The following is a 20,567-nucleotide window of genomic DNA, read 5'->3' on the forward strand; positions in this document are numbered from 1 at the left end:
ACTGGATCCGAGTTGCTTTATCGTAATCGCCCGTGTGTTTTGTGGTAGCTTCTGCGCAGCTCGCTGGTCAACAACCGCACGCAGGCCAAAGTGGCGGAGGAACTGGGCATGCAAGAGTTCGCCATCACCAACGACAAAACCAAGCGGCCCGTGGCGCTCCGGACCAAGACCTTGGCTGACTTGCTGGAGTGTACGTACACGCACACAGACACACAGTTTGCAAGCGACAACTTTATTCCATCGTGTGCGACAGGAAGGCTTCCATGCATTCATTACTCCATTTTTTTTTTCCACTCGTCGAGTGCGACTCAAAACGATTTGGCCGGCGCAATAAAGGAGATGCGGCGGGTGATTCGCGGACAAATAAATGCCCAATTTATGCCGCTGATGAGAAGTCTTGTTTCGTTTTTTACCGCGTGTGAGACGCCGTTGTTAGTTGTCTTGCTTTCCTTTACAATTGCGCAAAACGAGCAATCGCGCTAATGACGCGCTGTCTAAAAATACTTTGTCTTTGGAGTGGGAATAAAATACAGGCGCATCAGCAAACACTTTTTCATCATGCCGTACCGAGCTTATTATAGATGTTCTCCCACGGTCCCTGCGAAAGGCGAGGAGAAAGGCCGTCATCAGGCGCCCTGCTGAGAAGCAATCTCTGGGCAAGTGCAGCCAGAGGGAAAGTCGCTATCAGCCACGCGGGAAAGGATGCAAACAAAACACCTACGAATCTCCCGCCGAGCGGGAAGGAGACCTCGCTGGGCACGCGGCACCGCCTCAAATATTACCCATCCTTCTTCTAATGGCTAAATGCAGCTTCCCTTTCAAGTAGGCCGTACAATCTGACTCCGCTTTGAACTTCGATCGAAACGCTTCAACTTGCTCCGACGTTATCAACAATCGCATTCCACCCATCACAAGCAAAGACAAGCCATCCTTTGTGGCTCTGTTCCCCCCCGGTAGCGGAATCCCACCATCTTTGGCGGGGGCGGCAGTTTCCATCTTTGGCAGCGAAAGCCCTGCAAGAAACATCTTTGCCATCTTCTCTTGCAGCTTTCATCGCAGCACTCTACATCGACAAGGACCTGGAATTCGTGCACACCTTCATGAACGTCTGCTTCTTCCCTCGACTGAAGGTGAGCGCCTCGTGATAGCCTTCCACCGCCGGCGCCTGATCAATGAGCCGCTGAGAGCGACCAATTGGGTGAGGGGCTTAATGGCGTTGGCCTAATGGCGCGAGCATTGACGCACAGGCTCCGTGCGGCGCCCAGATCGCTATTTTAGTCATTCTCGACGGGGATCGCAACGGTGTGGGGAATCTGCTATCGGCTTGTTAGTCGCCTTCCTCGCCATTGATTCACAAGAGTGCTTTGGTGTGCCGTGCGAGACGAGCCCCCCTTTCGTGGGACAAAATCACATTAATAAGATATAAGCTGGACGTTGAAAATCCTCAGCTACTCACGTCGCGTTTTGTCCGGAACCCAGACGTTGGGGACCGAGCGCCACGCACGAGTGCCAGCGGAGGCCGCCTCCGACTGTGACACCTCCGCCGCCGTCTGATGCGCCGACCTAATTGCCGTCTCGGCGAGCTTCTCCAGGGAGGAGAATCCCGGACTCTGGATGAGGCCGGCTCCGCATCGCCGTCGCCTCATTTCCACTTAAAAGAGAAAAAGTTGCGCGTTTCATCCAATTTGGGCGGAAAGAGAGACGCAAGGAAGGGGCCCGCCTTCTTAATGACCTTTTCGTTTTCCCCGCACTTGCGCACGGAGCCAACGTCGTCCGATCTGCCACGTGCCGCCCCCAGAGACCAGGAAGTGGCGAGGAGGAAAAGGGGAAACAAAGTGCGCCGAGGCAACGTCTGAGAGGTTGCGAGCGATAAAGCGAGAGGGCAGGCAGCAGAAGCACTCTTTGTGGGAAATGAAAAGCGGCAGACAGTTGCGGCCTTTTTATGACAAGGCGGCTCGGCTGGGCTGTTAATGGAAGAGCTTTTAGAAGTCCCCCCTGGAGAAGGGAAATGGATCGGGGCGGCACACCTGGGAGCTTCCCGCCCGCTTCCTTCGAATTTCTGGACGCCGATTGGCTTTTGTCTTAAGTAGCCGCCGACTTGTCCCGCTCTCGGTTGCGGGGCAGAAATGAACTAAAAGCCTTGGTTATTTCTTGCGTGTGGAAAGCGAGGCCCCCGTGATGAAGCTTTCCCCCTGCTGGCCTCGTGCCGGTGTCTTGCAGGAGTTTATTCTCAATCAGGACTGGAATGACCCCAAGTCGCAGCTGCAGCAGTGTTGCCTGACGCTCAGGACGGAGGGCAAGGAGCCCGACATTCCGCTCTACAAGTAAGACCTCAAAAAGCACACAACAAATCTTCAGTGAGTTATTCAACAAAACATTTTTTTTTTTAAACGGAGCTGCCAAACAAGTACAAAAAGGCTTTTGTATGATGAAGGTCCCTGTTGCTTTGATCAAACAATACCCCTCCCATCCCTTGGGGGGAAAAGGTCAAGGCGTTGCTTGACAAAACCGACGCTTTCTGAGCGCTGCTGTCGCCGCCGATTTGTTGCCATGGTGATGGACAAACGCGGTTTATGCTCGCTCCGTCAAATTGCATTTCGTCAACTACGAGGCTCCCAAGTTCTGCTTTCAAACTCGGCTCTTGGGGTTTTAAAGCATTGTGAGAGACTCAAGTTTGTTCCTTATTTGAAAAAGGGGGATTTGAAGAGCTTTGATTTCGGCCTTCGTCCTGAACGCCCTTTCCAACAAGCGTTATGGCCGCAAAACGACATTCGGGACTTAAAATGTGCTTTTAAGGCCGCTTTGAAACTAATGTAGAGGCTAGTTTTGTGCTGACGCGGCATTTGAATTATTGAGCGGGTGTCATAAGCAACCAGGTTGCATTCGAAATTGATTGCCCCCACTCCTCCAATTAGTCAATTAGGCCTGAATAATTCAGGTGGCCGCGCGGTGCCTGTTTATGGAAATGTTAACATTTCAAACATCGCCTGAGTTTATTTCGTGCAGAAGAAGCAGCGTAACTGACGACTCTTTCCTTTTTTCCTCCCGCCGGCGTCTTCACACCTTTTGCGTTGTGTGACGACGGAGCTCGGCTGACCGTGCCCGTTTTGGCCTTTGTGTGTTTTTTTTTTTTTCCCAGGACGCTGCAGACGGTGGGGCCGTCGCACGCTCGCACCTACACCGTGGCCGTCTACTTCAAGGGCGAGCGCATCGGCTGCGGAAAAGGACCCAGGTCAGTCAGTGCAAGCGCCGCGACTTAGCTTGCCTTAGTTTGGAGCCCCGTTTCAAAGCCAAGAGCCGTGCTCTTGGAAAGCGGGAAGGATTGCGTAGCTCCGCCTATGAGGTTGAAGGTGAGGACCGGAGACTTACTCCCAACCGACTTCCTCCTTCCCGCCTCCTCCGTCTCCTTCCTAATGGGCCGCAGAGTAAGCGCCGCCGTTTATTACGCCAATTAAGCCCTCGTCGGCCCCATTCTGCGGGGAGACACGTTATGCACAATGAAAATGAATCGATTCATTATTGATTTGACGTAAATTGCGTTATGGAGAAACAGGAGCGGCGGGCAGATGGCGAGAGCAGCCGGCCCGACTTGGCTTCGTCTTTCCGCCGGGCTCCCGGAAATGCACAAAATCAGCCTTTCGAGACCTGCTGCCATTTTTCCCCAGCAAAGAAGAAGCACCTTGTTTACAATCTGCTAAACATTTTCCGTTTTCTTCTTGCAGCATCCAGCAGGCCGAAATGGGAGCTGCCATGGACGCACTTAACAAATGTGAGTTTTTTGGCACACACACACACACACACTTTTGTTGAGTGCGTGTGACATTTTTAAAGTGCCGGTTTAGGCCGTCAAGTTTTTCCAGTTTTCCCCAAAAGTCAACGAAGTGTAAATTATTTTGCGATAAGCCATTTTGTATATATATATATATATATATATATATATATATATATATATATTTTTTTTTTAATATTAATTGGAGACTTTTACTGCACTTATCTTTACGGCTACGGCTAAGATTTCGGGACTGTACCGTTGGACCGACTTGACCATCCGCGCTCTCGAAAAGAGAGCTCTCGGAGCGCGGCAAGCACAAACGTGATGTCACACGTTTCATCTTTGTTTGCTTGAATTATTAACACGGCGAGTCGCTAATGAGCTGCCGGTGCACGCGGCCCAAACAGAGGTCAAGGTCTGAGTGGATTTGTCTTGTTAAATGAGGCCTCAAGCCGCGTTTGATTGATGCCGTTTGCCTGCGCTCCCTTCCCGCCGTGCGTTCCTTTCAGAGTCGGGCCACGCTTAAACATGACAGCGTGATATTAGCGCTCATCATTTAGCAACACCACCGAAGTAGCAGAAGTAGCCACCCTGCTAAGATTGTTGTTGCGCAATGTTACAGCATCGTTTGTGTGCGCTCGTGTTGTTTGAGGCGTCATTTGTCAGGAAAGCGTCTCTAATCAAGGACACGAGTTTCGCTGTCACCGGGGGAGCCGACGTCCGCCTCACCTTACACGCCGGATCGACCCAAACATGGCTGCTCGGCGTATCAGGATTCATTTCCATGTTTTATTTAAGCCGTCTGAGTCGGACTCCAGTTTTTCGCCGGCTGACAGGATATGCCACCGCGGCCATGTCAAAGGTAGAAGACGGGGATGAAGAAGAGGCCGACAGCTGCGGGCTCATTAAACGGGCCTTTCTCTATATTTCGTGCGTGTGCGCGCGCTCAGCCGGTCCACCGGTGGCGCCGCCGATCCATATATCGTACTTTGACGGACCGTGTTTTGACGTGTGCTGCCCGCACCCGTCAGGGCGGAATTAAATGTTAACCGGGCCATGGACCGACAGCAACGTGAGCGCAAACAAACGGAGGCGGACGGCCGGAGAGCTCCGAAGGCGAGAGCTCCGAAGGCCCGCCGAGAGCGACGAGCCTCAAAATAGGCAACGGCTGCGAAAAAAACAAAGATCGGACTTGTAGGCGAAGCGACGAGCGGCACACTGCGCCAAGAGCGGCGAGCTACGCGAGCTATTCTGGCATCAGGGGAAGGCGTTGGCGCCCGATCGCGGCGAGCCCCTCGGGCTCTCTCCGACTTAAGATGCCGTGAAAATCACACGAGATGCTTAAGCCGCTGCGGTTCACGGCTCGCCCGCTCATTTCCCGACAATGCGGTGACGGACGCAAAAGGGGCGGCGTCTCCGTGTCAGCCCCGAGGCAGGCGCGTTGGCAGCCAAGCTCCTGATCTGCAGATGAAAGCGGCTGATGTAAGGCCGGCACCGCCGATTGCGGAGGATCGCTCTTTGTTTGCCCTCTGCCGTGGAAGTCAATCCCTGCGTTGTGCTTGTCGTGCTTTTGCCCTGCGTGTCTTTGGCGTGTCGACCGACTTGCGGCAGCGCTAGTGGAGAAAGACGGAGCTTTTCTCCTTTCTTGCCCACACGCGTTTATCGTCTCGGGAATGAAGTACGGCCATTATTTGTTTTTATCAGCTATCAAGCTAGTGGGGGCAGCATAGTGCCTCGGCGTTCTTAGGCCCAGCTTTCGAGTCTCATTTCCAGACTTGCCGTGTGGCCTATTTCTCCGTGCGGACTTATTTCCTCGACGCTCACGTGAGTTGTTGTCAGCTCAGCCGAGTTTCACCTTCGCACGTGGTCATCGATTTGGATGGAAAATCGCCTCCAAAATGTTGGTCCTCTTCAAGAGCACGGAACGGCATGACGACATCATGCGGCGAATGAAGAAGTCTTCCCTTGTTAATTAATGATGTCTGACACCAAACAAGCTCGTCTAATTTCACGGCGCCGTCATTAATAAGCAAAGAACAAGGTGGCGGCGCCGCCTCCAATCTTTTTGCTCACTGGACCAAAGTGAGAGCGCCGCTTAACAGCTCTTTCTGATTTTTCTTTTTTTTTTCATTTCGGCACGTTCCTCTCGGTCACCCTCGTCTCTGTTCTCTCTCGCCGCGGCAGATAACTTCCCGCAGATGGCCCATCAGAAGCGCTTCATCGAGCGCAAGTACCGGCAGGAGCTGAAGGAGATGAGACGCCAGCGCGAGCGCCAGGAGAAGGACGCCGACGAGCCCCACGCCGGCAGGAAGTGAGGCGCCCGGGCCGTGTTTGTTTTGGCGCCCAAATGTGTGAGAAACCCAAAAAGACACGGACACTGCTTTTTTAGCCTAATGCCGTTTTTGCGCAGCAGGAGCGAGCGCAGCCACCACACCCAAACTAAATGTTTTTAAGCTTGAATGTGGACGTAAATAAATCGAATGATAATGAAGATGTCTGCAAATCAAGTCAATAATCCAAGTTGACTGCTGCCGAAAGTTTAACAGGCCAAATGGCCGAGAAGAAGTCTTCGGAAAGTTGACTCGCATCTCCGATTCCCAAAAAATGTGACCTCTTGAAAATGTTTTGACTCACCTTATTGTTTTTCCACCTATAAGTATTTCAACTCGAGCTTAAACGTCCCGAGCGCTTCGACGTAAGCAGAGGAGGCAGATTTAGAAGATATTTAATCGTGTCATATAAATATCCAGTACAAAATGTCACGTACAAAGCAGAATTGACGGAGGCCCGCCGGGCTACGGCGAGCCCTCCCGATACGTTTTCTACGCTCACAGAGACTCCACCACGGTTGTCACCAACGGCCCAACGGCGTCTACACATCGACAAGCACACGTCTACTTGATGGCGCCGCGTTTGCATCGGGAGGGGGGAGGGGGGGGACCCAAATGACCACGTGCTGAACACTCCACGTAACAAAACGCCCACTGTGTTGCTTGGCCGCGTGGCTAATGCTAAAGTAGCGCGCGTGTCTGCTTCATTCTCGCAGTTTTCTTTCTTCCGTCATCTGCTTGGATCGTACCGTTTCTTTAAGGCGGTCACTTTTTTTTTTTTTCCGTTAACTTGCTACTATGAGCTGAGGAATCTCTTTCAGCTCCTTGTTAGCCGTCGACACCCAAGGTTAAAAGGCTCATTGACGAGCGTTTTGTGGAAAAAGGCCGAAGGAAACGAAAGCTGCAGTCAGGACTCGGTGCCTGCCACACGACTGGGTCGTTGGTGTTCTTTTTTTTTTGTACCAAAAACAAGGTCTACAAGGTCCATCATCAGAATCTGGACCGCTTCCTCGGTGGACGATCTGGCTCGTCCTCAGGAAAGATCAGATCAAGTCTGTGAAAGCGACTTGATTCTCCATCATCTGCACAAGTTGAATGGCGACAACCTCTTGGTTGTTGAAGACGTTTCAACCTTTAATCCAAAAGGCTTCTTCATTTTGAGAGTCCTATTTATATCTTTGGTGGGCGTGTCCCCTGGGAAATCATCTTTGTCCTCACTGCTTGTTTTCAAATCTTGATGGTGGGATTCAAGTGTTTTGTGGAGCTGGTACTTGTCATCAAGAATTTGAGAACCACTGTACTAACACCATGATTAAAAAGAGAAGCCTTTTGAATTAAAGTTCAGCAACCAACAAGAGTGCAGATGCCTTCATCAAACACAGACGCAACAAAGCTGAGGACATTGAGGAAAAAACATTTTCTTGGCTTTAGTCGCCCGCGAGTCGTGACAAAGTGGACCGCAACTCGGCGCCTTTCAAGCGTGATGACAGCGCCGCTCCTAAAGGCTAGGGGGCGCTGTGAGATGATCAAAATGTAGGAAGTGGCTGTACAGTGTGTTGTCTCGTAACGTACACAAGCAGAAGATCACAATATATGCAGCGGGAGTTTGGCGCAGAAACACTGAAAAGGACGCCATCGCACAGCGTCTGTCGCAGGCAGCCGCACGACAAAAACAACAAAAAAACAGCGGTAGATATATGCGGGCGTGACCCTAACACAGGGGTGTCCAAACTGTTTCTATGGAGGGCAGAAAAATCCAAGAATGCCAGAGCACTTGGACATTATTCAACACGCCAAGACTATTCCATCAAGCAATTTGTGCCATGTCACAGCTTTCTGCTGAATGTGATTTTTCAGGATTTTGGGGCGAGAATAAATCAGCCCCCTCTCATCTTCACATTCAGAAGCAACGCAAGATCAGTCTCTCGTAAAATAAGAATTTTTCAAGCCGCGTTTGCAAATCAAACAGCCCTCAGCCCGCAGTTTGGACACCCCTGTCCTAACACTGGACGGGACACACAAGGCTCCAAAGGCTTCGCCCGTACATCCTCCCGCCACGCAACGCGGCGACACGTCGTTAGGAATCCCGGTCGCTGTCGTCGGCGCCGTACATGTCGGCCAGTTTCTTAAAACGCGGGCCCCACTCGCTCAGGTAGTTGTAGTCCTGCTCGCCCTCGGTAGTGGCCGACTCCAGCGAGCTGAGCGATTCGGCCACCGAGCCGCTGCCCTCGTAGGCGTACGTGGCCAGCGAGTCGTAAGGCGGCGCCGTGGGGTCCACGTCGTTGTCCTGGATCTTCTGGTTGATGAAGTCCCGCACGTCGCCGTTGTTGTCCCGCGCCGGGGGAGGCGCGGGCCGGCGCACGGGCGGGTAGTAGGTCTCGGGCACGATGTCCCGCCTCTGCTTGCCGTCCTCGATGGCCTCCGGGTTGCGCAGCGTGCCGATGTCGAAGGCCTGCGTGTCCTCCTCGCCGCCACCCTCGTCGTTGTAGCTGACCACGTTATCCCGCACGTCCTCTTTGGAGATGATCAGAGGCTCCTTCTTGCGTTGCCTCCTCAAGGCGGCAAACAGTACCACGATCACTGCGGGCACAACAGAACAAACTCAGAGCGGCTGCCAGTCCCGCAGGACGCTTGGCTTGTTGATGTGGCGACTCTGGTGAGCGCTCACTGATGTTTGAGGACTTTGTACATCGAGCGAGCGCCAGGATGCATTATGGATTTGTCAGGCTGCCGCTGCTCCAACATCACAATTGAACAAAGCGCTCCTCTGATGAGTACGAGTCAAACACGGAACATCTTAGTTCTGCTCAACTACTGCACACGCTATCAATATTTATGATGTTTTTTTTTTTTTTAAGAAAAAAAAAAGCTGCCGCGCTTAAATCTTGATTGCTCATGAGAACACCATGTGGGTGTGCACTAATCTTTTTATTTTTTATTTCTACTCTTAATTTATAGTTAATGTTAATCCCACCCACAATTACTCTTGGAAAAAGATTGACTTAAAAATAGATAAATTATAATTCTCACAAGACTCTGACTTCGCTTTTTTTTTTTTTTTTAAACTTTTCCTTTTGTGGATGCGGTCAGCATTGACCCAAGTGTGCTGTGTACTCACGAAGCAGGATCATGACGCAGAGCAAGATGGCCACCAGCGCCCCGGTGCTGAGCCCGGCCCTTGCCGTGAGCGCCTCGGCGTTGCACAGCTTCATATTGCCTTCGCGGTCGCACGTGCACACGCGCACCGTCAGCGTGTTGGTGCTGCTCTGCACGGGGTACCCGTTGTCCGAGATGACCACTGGCACGTGGTAGACGCTCTTCAGTAGGCTGCTGTAGCTGTTCCTTCGCGTCAGGATCCACGCCGTGTTGTCTGAAAACACGCAAATTTGCGACTGCTACAACGAGCTCTTTTCGCGAAACAAGAGAAGATGGATGGCGGCCTACCTTTATTGTCGCGGACTGAGAAGTTGGCCTTGCCGCTAACTTCCTGGGGCAGACTGAAGAAAAAACGATGTCCTCCTACTGGCTCGTCCGGGTCTTTGGCGCTCACCGTCTGGATTCTCTGGAACCACAATGAACATGGGTAAGAATATGGGTGTCCCTCAGGGATCAACCTCGGGGCCTCTTCTTTTCTGCAGCGTACCCACCTGGTTAGCTTTGGCGTTCTCGCACACAAACGTCTCATAGTTGGTGGCGAAGGTGGGCGCGTTGTCGTTGACGTCCAGAACTCTGATCGACACGGGGCTCATCTGATGTAGGTGGTCTGCCAAATGCACAAACTTGTTGGGAGGACGTTTTATACTGTGGCACGAGCCTTCCCCGCGGTATTTTACGTCGAATTCCCACCATATGCCGAAGTGTCGGCAATAGTGGCCTCGTCTCTTTTAATCATCGAGTCTTTCTGAAGGTCCTACTCACTAAACTCGGAGGCAATGACTGAGATGTTGTGCCAGGCGTTCTCCTCACGGTCCAGCTCCCGAAGGAGGAACACGGAGCCGTTGACGGCGTGGACGCCGAACACGCGGTCCAAGTCGGTGAACCGGTCGATTGCGTACCTGCCGCAGAAAGCCAGTTAGAAAAGTAGACAAAAATAATTCAATTATTTTTTTTCAGCACGAGCTGGAGTCGAGGACAGCCGACGTTGTCGTGAAGTCAGTTGCCAGTCAACGGCAGAGCACAGATTCCAACCTTGAACTTCTGAACTGTGAGTTAAACATGCTAACTACTTTTCACCCTGCCACCTTAACATTTTTATAGCAAAGATATTCCAAAATCCCTTTGTCCCATATGATGTCCCCTTGTGATTCACACAACCTTGCCTTTTCTTTTCTCCCTGCCGATTTCCGAGCGGAGAAGCGAGAATACAAGGGGGAAAAAAAAAACAAAAAACAAAAAACGAGAGACTTTGTTTGCATAGAGTCATCTTTGAAAGGAGAGGCCATGTTTGTTGAGCAGGGCGCAAATTGCTTTTTACAAGTCCAAATGGAGCTGCGCAAAAGACTTCATCAACACTTTGCTGCCTCCGCCGCTTAAACGCTTGCAAATTCCAAACGGGATGCTTCAATTACCGAGCGGCTGGAAACGCACACGCACACTCCAACGGGTTAGTTATGCAGTCCACTTATTTCTATCATTTTAATGTTGGGAGGGAAAATGGACCTCCGAATTTAAAAAATAAAACAGCAGTTAGAGAACAAGATGGATGCTTGAATTGAAATCGTATGTGCTATGTCCTATCTATTCATCCCCCAAGCAACATGTTAGTGAGCCGATCGGTGCAAAAGGTCAGCGTGATAGCTTTGTTCAAGTGCGAATGATGAAACAGAAGCCAACTCTGTGACACCAGTGCGAGCGAGCCGATAAAGAAAACGACTCGAAAGAAGCAAAAGTGAAATTTTTCAAAGTGGGAGACGAGTGTGGTTTCTTAAGCCTCGCTCGTCATCCTCGTAATAAAGATAAGGTCCTCTGCGCCAGGCAGCCGTCCCCTCCCCAAGCGCCGCAGGCCCAGACCCCCCCCCCCCCCACCCCACCCCAAATGCCACGGGCCAGCTAGCCTGCTGATGATGGCCGATAAAAAAAGAATCATATCCTATTTGACACTTGCAATAAAGTGTGAGAACTTCAACCTTGAGAGCCAACTCCCTCAGTGCATCATAAAAAAGAAAAAGCCGAAGATTGCCGAGTGCAGCCCCCTCCCCCCCCCTCCTTCTCCCCTATTTCCTGAAGTCAGTGAACTCTAAGTCAGTCGTGTCCTTCTGAAGCCTTTATTTGGGCGCACTTTTCATTTTAATGACTCACTGATTCATTGAATTTTTATTGAATTATTTGACGGAATTTCCCCTCGAGGGTTCAGTCACACTTCTCAATTAAATTATGCATAGAGACGTGCACACGGCCATCTTCTGTGTCTCTAAGAAATTTACGGACCTCAGCCAAATATTGCAGTGCCTCCATGTAACTGCGGAGGCAGCATTGAGGTTGGATTTACAAAAATCCTGCCAGCGAATGGAAGCACATTCGATTTGCTCGTATTTTGACTTCTCCAACCTGCGTTTTCTATGATGACGTAGGAATTGAGGGACTACCTGATAGGACTCCGCTTGCCGTCCGGGTCCGAGGCGCTGACGCTTCCGATGATTGTGTTGGGGGCGGCGTCCTCGCGGACCTCCATCAAGTAGCTGGCGCGCTCGAAGACGGGCGGCTCGTCCACGTCTTCCACCGTTACTTTGATGGACGCTTCGTCCCGGAAGGGCCCCATGGAGAAGAAGCGAGGATTGACGTGGAGGTTCTCCACTTGAACCCGGAAGCTGAATTGACGTTTGCGCTCAAAGTCCAGTGGCTGGGGAAAAAAACAACGTTAGCTGACGTCTTGAGAAGAACCCATCAGAAATGCGTTTGCTGTTTGCCGGCTGATGTTTCATTTGATTCCGTACTTGAGCCGCCGCACTAAATACTCCAGGACTCCCAATAAATGCTGGATGAGTTGAACTGAATATCACGGACCGTTCTTTGAGCCCCTTAATCTGACCTCATTCTCTCAACGGGAAATATGCACAAATTTCTTTCTTTCTGAATTCCCTTCCAAATCCGTGTGACAAACAGATGTAAACACAAGCTCCCTGGTGGAGGTAACTGCAGGCACTCTTGGCACGTCCTTTATTTGGCATCTTTCAAGGTCCAGATGGGACTTATTCCCACTCCACCAACTAGTTTAATTAGCGGGTTGAGGTGCAGGGACACACGCGAGCATGCGCTGCCCGTAGTGTCGCCATGGCAACAGAGGGCAATTATGTCCCGGTGCTCTCACGTCCGAGCAAAAGAATAAAAATGCAACCGACTGCATGCCTTACATAAATGGCCGCAGATCGTTTATTCAGCGTTCGAAAAAAAAGAACAACACAAATCATGTCATTATTATTAAGCAAATGGTCTTGATCAGCCAAGAAAGTGTGGCTCACCTTCCTGAGCACGATGATGCCCTCCTGCGTGGTGCGATTGGTCACAATGTCGAACATCCCGGGCCCGTCGCTCCCGATGATGCGGTAGTCCATTTCGGCATTCTCGCCGATGTCTTTATCTACGGCGCGGATCACGCCCACCTCTGAGCCCACCGGGGTCGACTCGGGCGCCTTGAACTCGTAGAGGGCTGACAGAAAGGAAAAAAATGTTTTCCATATTCACCATTAGTACTCGTTGATTATTATGATTCAATTTTCTCATCCGGGTTGGTGCTTGACTAACTTATGTATTTTCGGACAACGGAGGTTCGCGCCACTTTCACGGCTAGCCTTGTAAGACGCTAAGATTGATCTTTGCCGCACAATCAATTTTGTCCCAACATGTGGATTCAGTCTTCTCATTTGGACTTTTACAGGAAGCGTTTGTGCTCAAATCGATGGCCGCCTGTTAACCGCATTACCGGCGCAATCATAAAGCGCAGCTGATGGCCGTCCAGGTGTTTGCAGTCGATATCGGAACTCACTCTTGGTGAAGCGCGGCGGGTTGTCGTTGACGTCGGCCAGGGTGATGCTGACCGTGGTGGTGCCCGAGAGGCCGCCGTTCTGTCCGGCCATGTCTTTGGCCTGGATCACCACTTGGTACTTGTCCTTCACCTCCCGGTCCATGCCCGGCAGTGCTGTCTTGATCATGCCTACCACAAAAAAAAAAGAAAAAAAATTAAATAAAAGTTTTCTTTGTTTCATTTGCAAAGAAAGTTTTGTACGTAAAATGAAGCTTGTAGCCATATCTCGCAGCCCTCCTCATTAAGATCAAAATAAGAAAGCGTACATAAAGTCAGGAGCTTGTTGTTGCTCAGCCCCCGCCGTCAATTTCGAAAGAGTCATCGTAAAGATAATGAACTTCCTTTCCGGCGCATCAAACATCCCAGCGCGCACCTCAAAATAGTCATCCCGAATTAACGACGTTTCAGCCGGGAGATTTATGCTCTGCGTAATGAAGTCGCCCAGACGCCGGCGAGGGCCTGTAATTCAGGGGTCGTCGCCGAGTGATCGATGCGCCTCGTTATGCGGATCGTTTGCACAAATTAAGATTTCGGATCGTTAATTACTTTTTATTGTCACGCCTTTATTTGACCAAAAAAAAAAAAAGATTCCGAGAGTTCAGCAAACGTGACCTGAATGCGCGACACTGAGATGATAGCTTGTTATCGTGTTGTCATGACAGGGAAAGAAAGAAATCAAAATATAAAGGAATGTAAATTTTATTTCGATTCCCCATCCAGTAAAGCAAATATGGGCGTGTGGAAAGCGTTTGCTTTAAAACTGGTTTGCGTATGAGAGCTGAGGAGTGGCCAAATCCGGCCGCAGTTGTGCCGCTTGTTTGTGTTGTATGATGTCATCCATCTTTGAACACAGTGTGCATGCACATCCATGTGTGTGGTTCATGTGAGTTTATACGTCACATGTGGCCTAAAACATATTAATGCTAATCCGGTCGCTAATCTGCAAATATCTCCCCCTTTTTTTTTAATTCCAGTTCTTTTGTTTGATCATCAGGATGGGATCCAAGCACACATAAATGATTAAGCAAGCGGCTACGTTTCACTTGTGTGTGTGTGTTTGCATGCTTCAAATCTCCAGCATGTTTTGCTTCCGCCTCAAGGAACATGACAGCCACTTAATTTCTGAATTTTTATACTCCTGTCATTGTTTATTATTTATTATTTTATTATTTTTAATATTTTTCTTTTTTTCATTTTCATTTCTATATTATTTTTCAATTGTTTTGTTATGTTTATGTATTTATTTATTGTTCTTAATTTCATGATTTGTTCATCTTATTTATTATCTATGTATTTTTCATTTTTACTTTTTATTTTAATTTTATTATTATTTATGATAGGGTTAGTGCTAGGGTTTCTGATTTCTTTTATTATTATTATTATTAGTTTTTAATTTCTTTTAATACATATATACATATAATTTAAATTACTTTACATGGTCATTTTCTAAATTTTTCGTTTCGTTTATTTATTTATTTAAATCCAAGTCATGAGAAGCTACAGACCGCTTTCGGGGTCCACCGAGAAGTAGGGCTGCCCCTCCAGGATGCTGTAGACCACCTTGGCGCTGTTCCCGTAGGTGGCGTCGTCTGCGTCCAGCGCCGTCACCTGGATGACGGGAGTGCCTGCGGGATGAATCAAAACCACGTAGCGCCGGCGTCAAACAAAACGATCACATTTGACATTTGTCCATGCGGGCCCAGCTCGCTTACCCTCCTTGACATGGCCATTTCTCCATCCTCTGATTGGATAGTCGGAAAAAAACTGTTCGACTAGCAAAATAAATCGCGTCTCTGGTGAATACGATGGATTTGACTACAATGTTTTATGTCCTGAATGAGAAATTCCACTTATATTGTGTTAGTATGCTATTGACAGTTTCTACGATTGCAACGAGATCGAAGTCCCCACGAGGGCCCCGCTAGCCAAGTGCTAGCTCCCGCGTGGCGCCACCGTGTTGCCTCATTACGCACGGCGCTAAATTAATTGAGGGGAAACATTTAATGGGTGAGAAGTCCAAAAACAGAAGCACGCATGAGCGCCACCATCTTGGCTCATTTGTTGAAAGTGCAAGCGTTCAATCCATCAGGCGAGATGCTAGCAAGCGAATGAGCTCGCGTCATTTAAAATGACAAAATGGTCGCAAGGTGTGGGAAGTATATACATGTATGAGTTAGGCTATCTTGGTCCAGCACTTAAAAATGCTGATGCACATTTCCTTACCGATGTCGGCCATCTCGGGCACCCTGGCGACGTAGGGGTCTTTGGTGAAGCGCGGCTCGTTGTCGTTGATGTCATGGATCTTGATGATGAAGTCGGACTCGCCCTCCAGGGCCTCGTTGGTGAAACGGTCCACGGCCTTGGCGTGGAGCATGTAGTAGGCCTTCTCCTCGCGGTCCAGACGCTTGGTGGCGTGGATGTCGCCCGAATCCTCATCGATCCTGAAGAGTGTGCCGGCGCCCTCGCCTGTCAGCACGTAGCGCACGCTGCCGTCCTCGCGGTCCGAGTCCGAGTGAAGCTGAGAACGAGACCATAGCGCCGTCACCACATCCCGCAAACTCCGCCGTTTTTGCGTTGAAATCCTGACCTCTAATTTGAAGGCCTACTTTGAAAGCTTGGCCCCGCCCCGACGCGCTCTTCTAATTTCAAACGAGCGAGACTCAAACGAACGTCAGCCTCCCCCCCCTCTGCACCGGCTGCTCCATCGATCCCCTCGATGCCCCCTCGGCCAAAAGAAGCGGCACGCAAATCAATGCGGCCGCGTTCGCAAGGTTGCCGCGGCCAACATCCGATCAATTCCGATTGAAAATACAATTGGAGTAGCACAGCTGTGCAAGCGTGTTACGGGTCAGGCAAAAATGTTTCTCAAGGATGGTGTCCGATTTTGGGAGAAAATTTCAGAAGTGTGTTGTGAGAATGTCAAGTGGCATTGAACCCTTGCGTTCTGTGCGGCAGCCGTCTTTGTTTGGGGAGCAAATGTTAGCGGCCGATCGATGTAGGCGGTGCTCGAGCCGGGAAGATGGCGCGAGAAAGGACCAGTTGGGGGGGTGGGGCTCAGGGCAATTAGCCAGTTAGCCTCGCAGGCCTCGTGGCGAACTGGCTTGCGGCCTTAGAGTGGCCAGATGGTCACCTCGCTCACAAATGGAGTGAGCAATGTGTGCTGATGTAGGAAAAAAAGGAAACGAGGTGCAACGGAAGGCTTGTTCTGCCCCCCCCCCCACCCCCCCCCCCCCCCCCACCCCCTGCAAGATGAGTTCACGTAACCACAGTCGGATTCAGGGCCCGGTTTCCCAAACCTTTGGCCCAGCTCGCTCGCTGGCGTCACCGAATGTGCATTTTGATGACGGCAAGTTCAAGCGCGTCTGATCTTCATTATGATATTAATATCACGTCGGCTCACGGGGGTCGTGAATCCTCATCTTCCTTGTGCTGCAAAGGAGATGAGCGTTATTACAAGCGAGCGCCCTCCGTGTCCCCCGTTGACTCCCCCCTCCCCCCACCTATTCTCTCATGATGAGCATGTTTTCGAACATTCATTAGGTAACAGCACCCCACTATATACTGTAGGATGGATGGATGGATGGATGGATGGATGGATGATGGATGGATGGATGGATGGATGGATGGACGGACGGACGGATGGATGGATGGATGGATGGATGGATGGAAGATGTTGAGGCTGCTGAGGGTGGTCATAAAGTAGTCAGAGGGCCTGGCCTGCACCATCTCGCTTGCCAAGATGAGCAGCTGGTACTCGGCCACCCCGCTCCATGCACACGCACGCTGGCTTTGGGCAGTCACAAGACATTGACGTCTTTGCTTCGGCCTCTGAGTCGTGCAACGCTTTCATCCACGGGCATATTATAAGCGGATGGCAAAAAACTGTCTGTCTCTTACGATTGTTTTTTAAAATGGTCAATAGAATGGGCCTCCTGATGACTGGCTACGCGTTAGCCCGATAGCGTCTCTGGCCCCGCCCACCACAGGCCTCACCCCCCTGCCGGCACCACGCAAGGTCCGCTCGGCCGGCCGGCCGGCGAGCCGCGGGGGCCTATCAGGGGCTGTAAATACTTGATGAGATATGATAGCGCAGCACAAACATGGGCACTCCGCCACGGGCCGTTACGCGTGTGCGCGTGTGTACGCCGCGCGCAAGCACACGCGTGCCCCTTGGTGCGGCGGCCCCGTAATGAAAGAAACAAACATTCTCTCCCCCCGGTGACAGGAAGACGAGGCCCCGCGAGGCCAACGTGCGGCTGGCCTGCTAATGAGCGGCTGGGGGCGGCAACGCAACGCCGTTGGATGGTGCGGCAGGATTAGTTTGAAAGCCCTAGTTTCAAACCCTAACCCTAGATTCAAACCCTAACTGTGGTTTGAAACCCCAATGAAGAACCCCAACCATTGTTTATATCCTAATTTAAATGTAACCCTTGCTGGATTTTTTTCTCTGTTCTCCGTCTTTGCCAAAATAGGCCGTGCGGCGAGCACCGCGCCGCTTTTGAGTCGCGCTTTGTTTCCTTGGAGGCCTTTTTTGGACGCGATGCGTCTTGGGCGATGTAATCCTTTCCGAGGCTCGTTCAAAGTCACGGTTGGACTCGTCTCGTTTGCTGCGTGAAGTCTATCCTGAGTCCGACCGTGCCGTCGGAATGCAAAGTAGTCGAGTCCATTCAGAGGCACGCACAAAAGCGCTTTTCTCCCGTCGGCCTGACCTTGTCGCCGTCAAACGGATTAGGAGGCGATTCTCTCGGGACGCACCGAAACAACCGCCAAACAATCGGCATTACCGTCTTGGACTCTTTCACATTTTTCGTCTTTTTTCAACTCGATACAGAACATAAGCGAGCCACGTTCGGCGCTTGGACGCCAATTTCTGTTGCCAGCAGAGGGCGGTAGAGGTCAAAATTTGTTGTTTTCCTCTCCTACCCACCCAAAGAAGCCGTCGTATTTGTCTTACCTTGCCGACATACTGCATGTCATTGCCAGTGTACTCCTCCAGCAGGAAGAACTGATTCCACATCCATCCTCGCTTGGAGCGCCTGAGCGGGACCCCGTTGGCGTCCTGGCCCGTCAAGCCCGCCGACATCTTATGTCCCGCCGCCGTCCTTCGCGCCGGCCTCAGTCCCGCGGCCGGCACTCCGCCCAGCTGGGCAGCTGCCCACAGCGTTATCAATATGTACAGCGTCTCCATGGAGACCAGGCCTTGGGTCCTCAGTCCCCGCCCTACTTCCTCCCTTGGCGCTTTGTCCCTGTTGGTCTTCGGGTCAGAGTGACGTGTCCGTCGTCATGCTTAACTGCAAGCAGGAAGTGAGCCCTCGCCCGCACCTAGAATCAGGAAGAGGAATTTCAGACAAAGGAGTCAAGCGTGTTGCGATCAATCAATAATAAAGAAGCCATTCACACAGATGTACAGTATTTAAAGGGTGTGGCCTTGAATAAAATAAGATACTTCATTTGTTAGCACTTGGAATTTTTTTCAATTCTGGGGTAAATTTGACCTTTTAAAGCACAGGTGTCAAACTCAAGGCCCGGGTCCCAGACACGGCCCCCCGCATCATTTTATGTGGCCCGCCGTTTTGTCGCTTTTACTGTATATAATATGATGTGCTTATCCATTTATTTAGGTTGACAGTCATAATGGCCCTCCGAAAGAAGTTATGACTACAATGCGACCCGCGAAAAAAATGAGTTTGACACCCCTGTTTTAAAGTGTCATTATTATCATTCGTTCTAAAATATGAATCCGTTTGTTGTGCTGAAAATACGATTGTGTTTATTGTCATCATTTTCAACAACATTGACGGACACTTGTGGGACTCGCCATGTATTCATGTATTGGTGCTTTGATGGACAGGCCTGCGGTGATAACAGCAGATTAGAAAACCCACACGCACTTGTACATGGATGCACCCGCACTTTATCTGCGTTGAGTCTGGGAATCATCACATCATGGAGTGGCGGGCGCTTTTCGAGGGGGGGGGGGGCTGTATCTGTGGTAAACATCTCACTTTGTTGTGTAGAATGACCACTGGAAGACACACGAGGGAGAGGCCACGTGGGCGGCCAAAGGAACTGGCGCAAGATGCAAGGAAGAGAAAGAAGGCGGCTGTGGAGAGGCCTTTTGTTCATTCTATTTCTCAGTTTAGAAGGGGGGGGGGGGTAGTGGCGGTGTGGTGTGGTGTGGTGCATGCTGGGAAACGAGGAATTGAAATCTTCGGACACGAATGAAGTAGCCTGACCTGCAGCCCGAGACTCCGCAGGGAAGGCGGGAAATGGAGCAAGAAAAACAGGGCAAGGAGAGGTGGCGGCCCAGGAGGGGGCAGGCGTGATGATGTCATTGCAGCGCAAATTTTCCTTGTTTAAAAGTCACCACTTGTAGGAGCAGCAACAAAAAAAGAATATTTGTAAACAAGAAGCGCCGGGCTTCGTCCAGGTGCCACAAATTGAGCTGCCGAACCAAAAATGATGACAACACTTTGCTGCGTTTAGGGTTGTGTTGCCAGATATTTCCCCAAAGGTTGATGGGTTTTTTTTTGGATTCCCTCAAAAGGAAAAAAAACAAAACAGAAGAAACTGTGGGCCACAAGCATAAATCAAGTGCCGTATTTTCCGGACTATAAAGCGCACCGGACTTTAAGACGCACCTTCAATGAATGGCCCATTTTAAAACTTTGTCCCTATATAAGGCGCACCGGACTATAAGGCGCACCATTAATGCATCATGTCAGATTTTTAATCCAAATCAAATCATTCTCCATTTTATCTTTTTTATTCCCAATTTCAGACGCAACAAATGACTTTATAATCCCAAAATAATAATCCATAGTCTTTTCGATTCATGATTCATAGTCTTCAGCGGGCCACTTATGATTGATTTCATGACACAATGCTTCGAGCTGGTTTAAATTTAGGAATTTGGACCCTATATAAGGCGCACCGGACTATACGGGGCACTGTCGGCTTTTGAGAAAATTTTAGGTTTTTAGGTGCGCCTTATAGTCCGGAAAATACGGTATATGCTGTAAAGAGTCGGACAGAGAAAAATTGTAAATGAAATGTTAGCCCAACGCCACGCCTAACCAGAGTCCCCCGAATATTTGAACGGCCATATTAGCGGTCAGACTCCCAACGTGAGCGTTGAAGGAAGTTTGTGACGGCAGATGAGCTCCTGAAGGGGACGCCGTCCTGTCAGAGCAGCGTCAGCAGTCTGACGGGGACGCGGGTCCATCCATTACTGTCTCCGCCAGGCCACCGTGCCCTCATTTCCCCTTATGAGGCAAATTGAAGCTTGCACTTTCTAGCATGTCCTCCCTCTCCTTTTACTCCCCCCCCAACCGCCTGCTTTGCTTGCACAGGCCAAAGTTGATATGCATGACGGCTCTGCTTGGCTCTGAAAGCCACTCGCTTTGCATGTGTCCTCTGCTGGGATCAGCGGCCACTGCGGGAA

At 50.5% G+C, this 20,567-nt stretch overlaps 2 protein-coding genes and 1 long non-coding RNA gene across 3 annotated transcripts in view; 2 read left to right on the top strand and 1 right to left on the bottom strand.

The window, feature by feature from the left end:
- drosha (drosha ribonuclease III) overlaps window positions 1-6,263 on the top strand; it is a 43,661-nt gene extending 37,398 nt beyond the window's left edge. Inside the window, exons 27-32 of the mRNA XM_061265847.1 lie at window positions 49-190; window positions 1,048-1,130; window positions 2,221-2,324; window positions 3,140-3,232; window positions 3,723-3,769; window positions 5,957-6,263. Of these exons, the coding sequence (XP_061121831.1) occupies window positions 49-190; window positions 1,048-1,130; window positions 2,221-2,324; window positions 3,140-3,232; window positions 3,723-3,769; window positions 5,957-6,087 (600 nt within the window). The 3' untranslated portion in view covers window positions 6,088-6,263. The remainder of the gene's footprint in view (window positions 1-48; window positions 191-1,047; window positions 1,131-2,220; window positions 2,325-3,139; window positions 3,233-3,722; window positions 3,770-5,956) is intronic.
- Window positions 6,264-6,481: 218 nt separating this feature from the next.
- LOC133143725 (cadherin-6-like) overlaps window positions 6,482-20,567 on the bottom strand; it is a 28,630-nt gene continuing 14,544 nt past the window's right edge. Inside the window, exons 2-12 of the mRNA XM_061265849.1 lie at window positions 18,078-18,445; window positions 15,347-15,641; window positions 14,629-14,748; window positions 13,085-13,252; window positions 12,561-12,748; window positions 11,688-11,941; window positions 10,021-10,157; window positions 9,750-9,865; window positions 9,547-9,664; window positions 9,221-9,472; window positions 6,482-8,682 (exon numbers count right to left, since the gene is read on the bottom strand). Of these exons, the coding sequence (XP_061121833.1) occupies window positions 8,180-8,682; window positions 9,221-9,472; window positions 9,547-9,664; window positions 9,750-9,865; window positions 10,021-10,157; window positions 11,688-11,941; window positions 12,561-12,748; window positions 13,085-13,252; window positions 14,629-14,748; window positions 15,347-15,641; window positions 18,078-18,311 (2,385 nt within the window). The 5' untranslated portion in view covers window positions 18,312-18,445 and the 3' untranslated portion in view covers window positions 6,482-8,179. The remainder of the gene's footprint in view (window positions 8,683-9,220; window positions 9,473-9,546; window positions 9,665-9,749; window positions 9,866-10,020; window positions 10,158-11,687; window positions 11,942-12,560; window positions 12,749-13,084; window positions 13,253-14,628; window positions 14,749-15,346; window positions 15,642-18,077; window positions 18,446-20,567) is intronic.
- Window positions 10,001-11,814, top strand: LOC133143726 (uncharacterized). Its single transcript, XR_009710472.1, has 3 exons — window positions 10,001-10,132; window positions 10,216-10,306; window positions 11,673-11,814. It is a non-coding gene; the product is annotated as an uncharacterized LOC133143726 (long non-coding RNA).

This window comes from Syngnathus typhle, linkage group LG19, assembly GCF_033458585.1.
Source record: "Syngnathus typhle isolate RoL2023-S1 ecotype Sweden linkage group LG19, RoL_Styp_1.0, whole genome shotgun sequence".
Classification (NCBI taxonomy): domain Eukaryota; kingdom Metazoa; phylum Chordata; class Actinopteri; order Syngnathiformes; family Syngnathidae; genus Syngnathus; species Syngnathus typhle.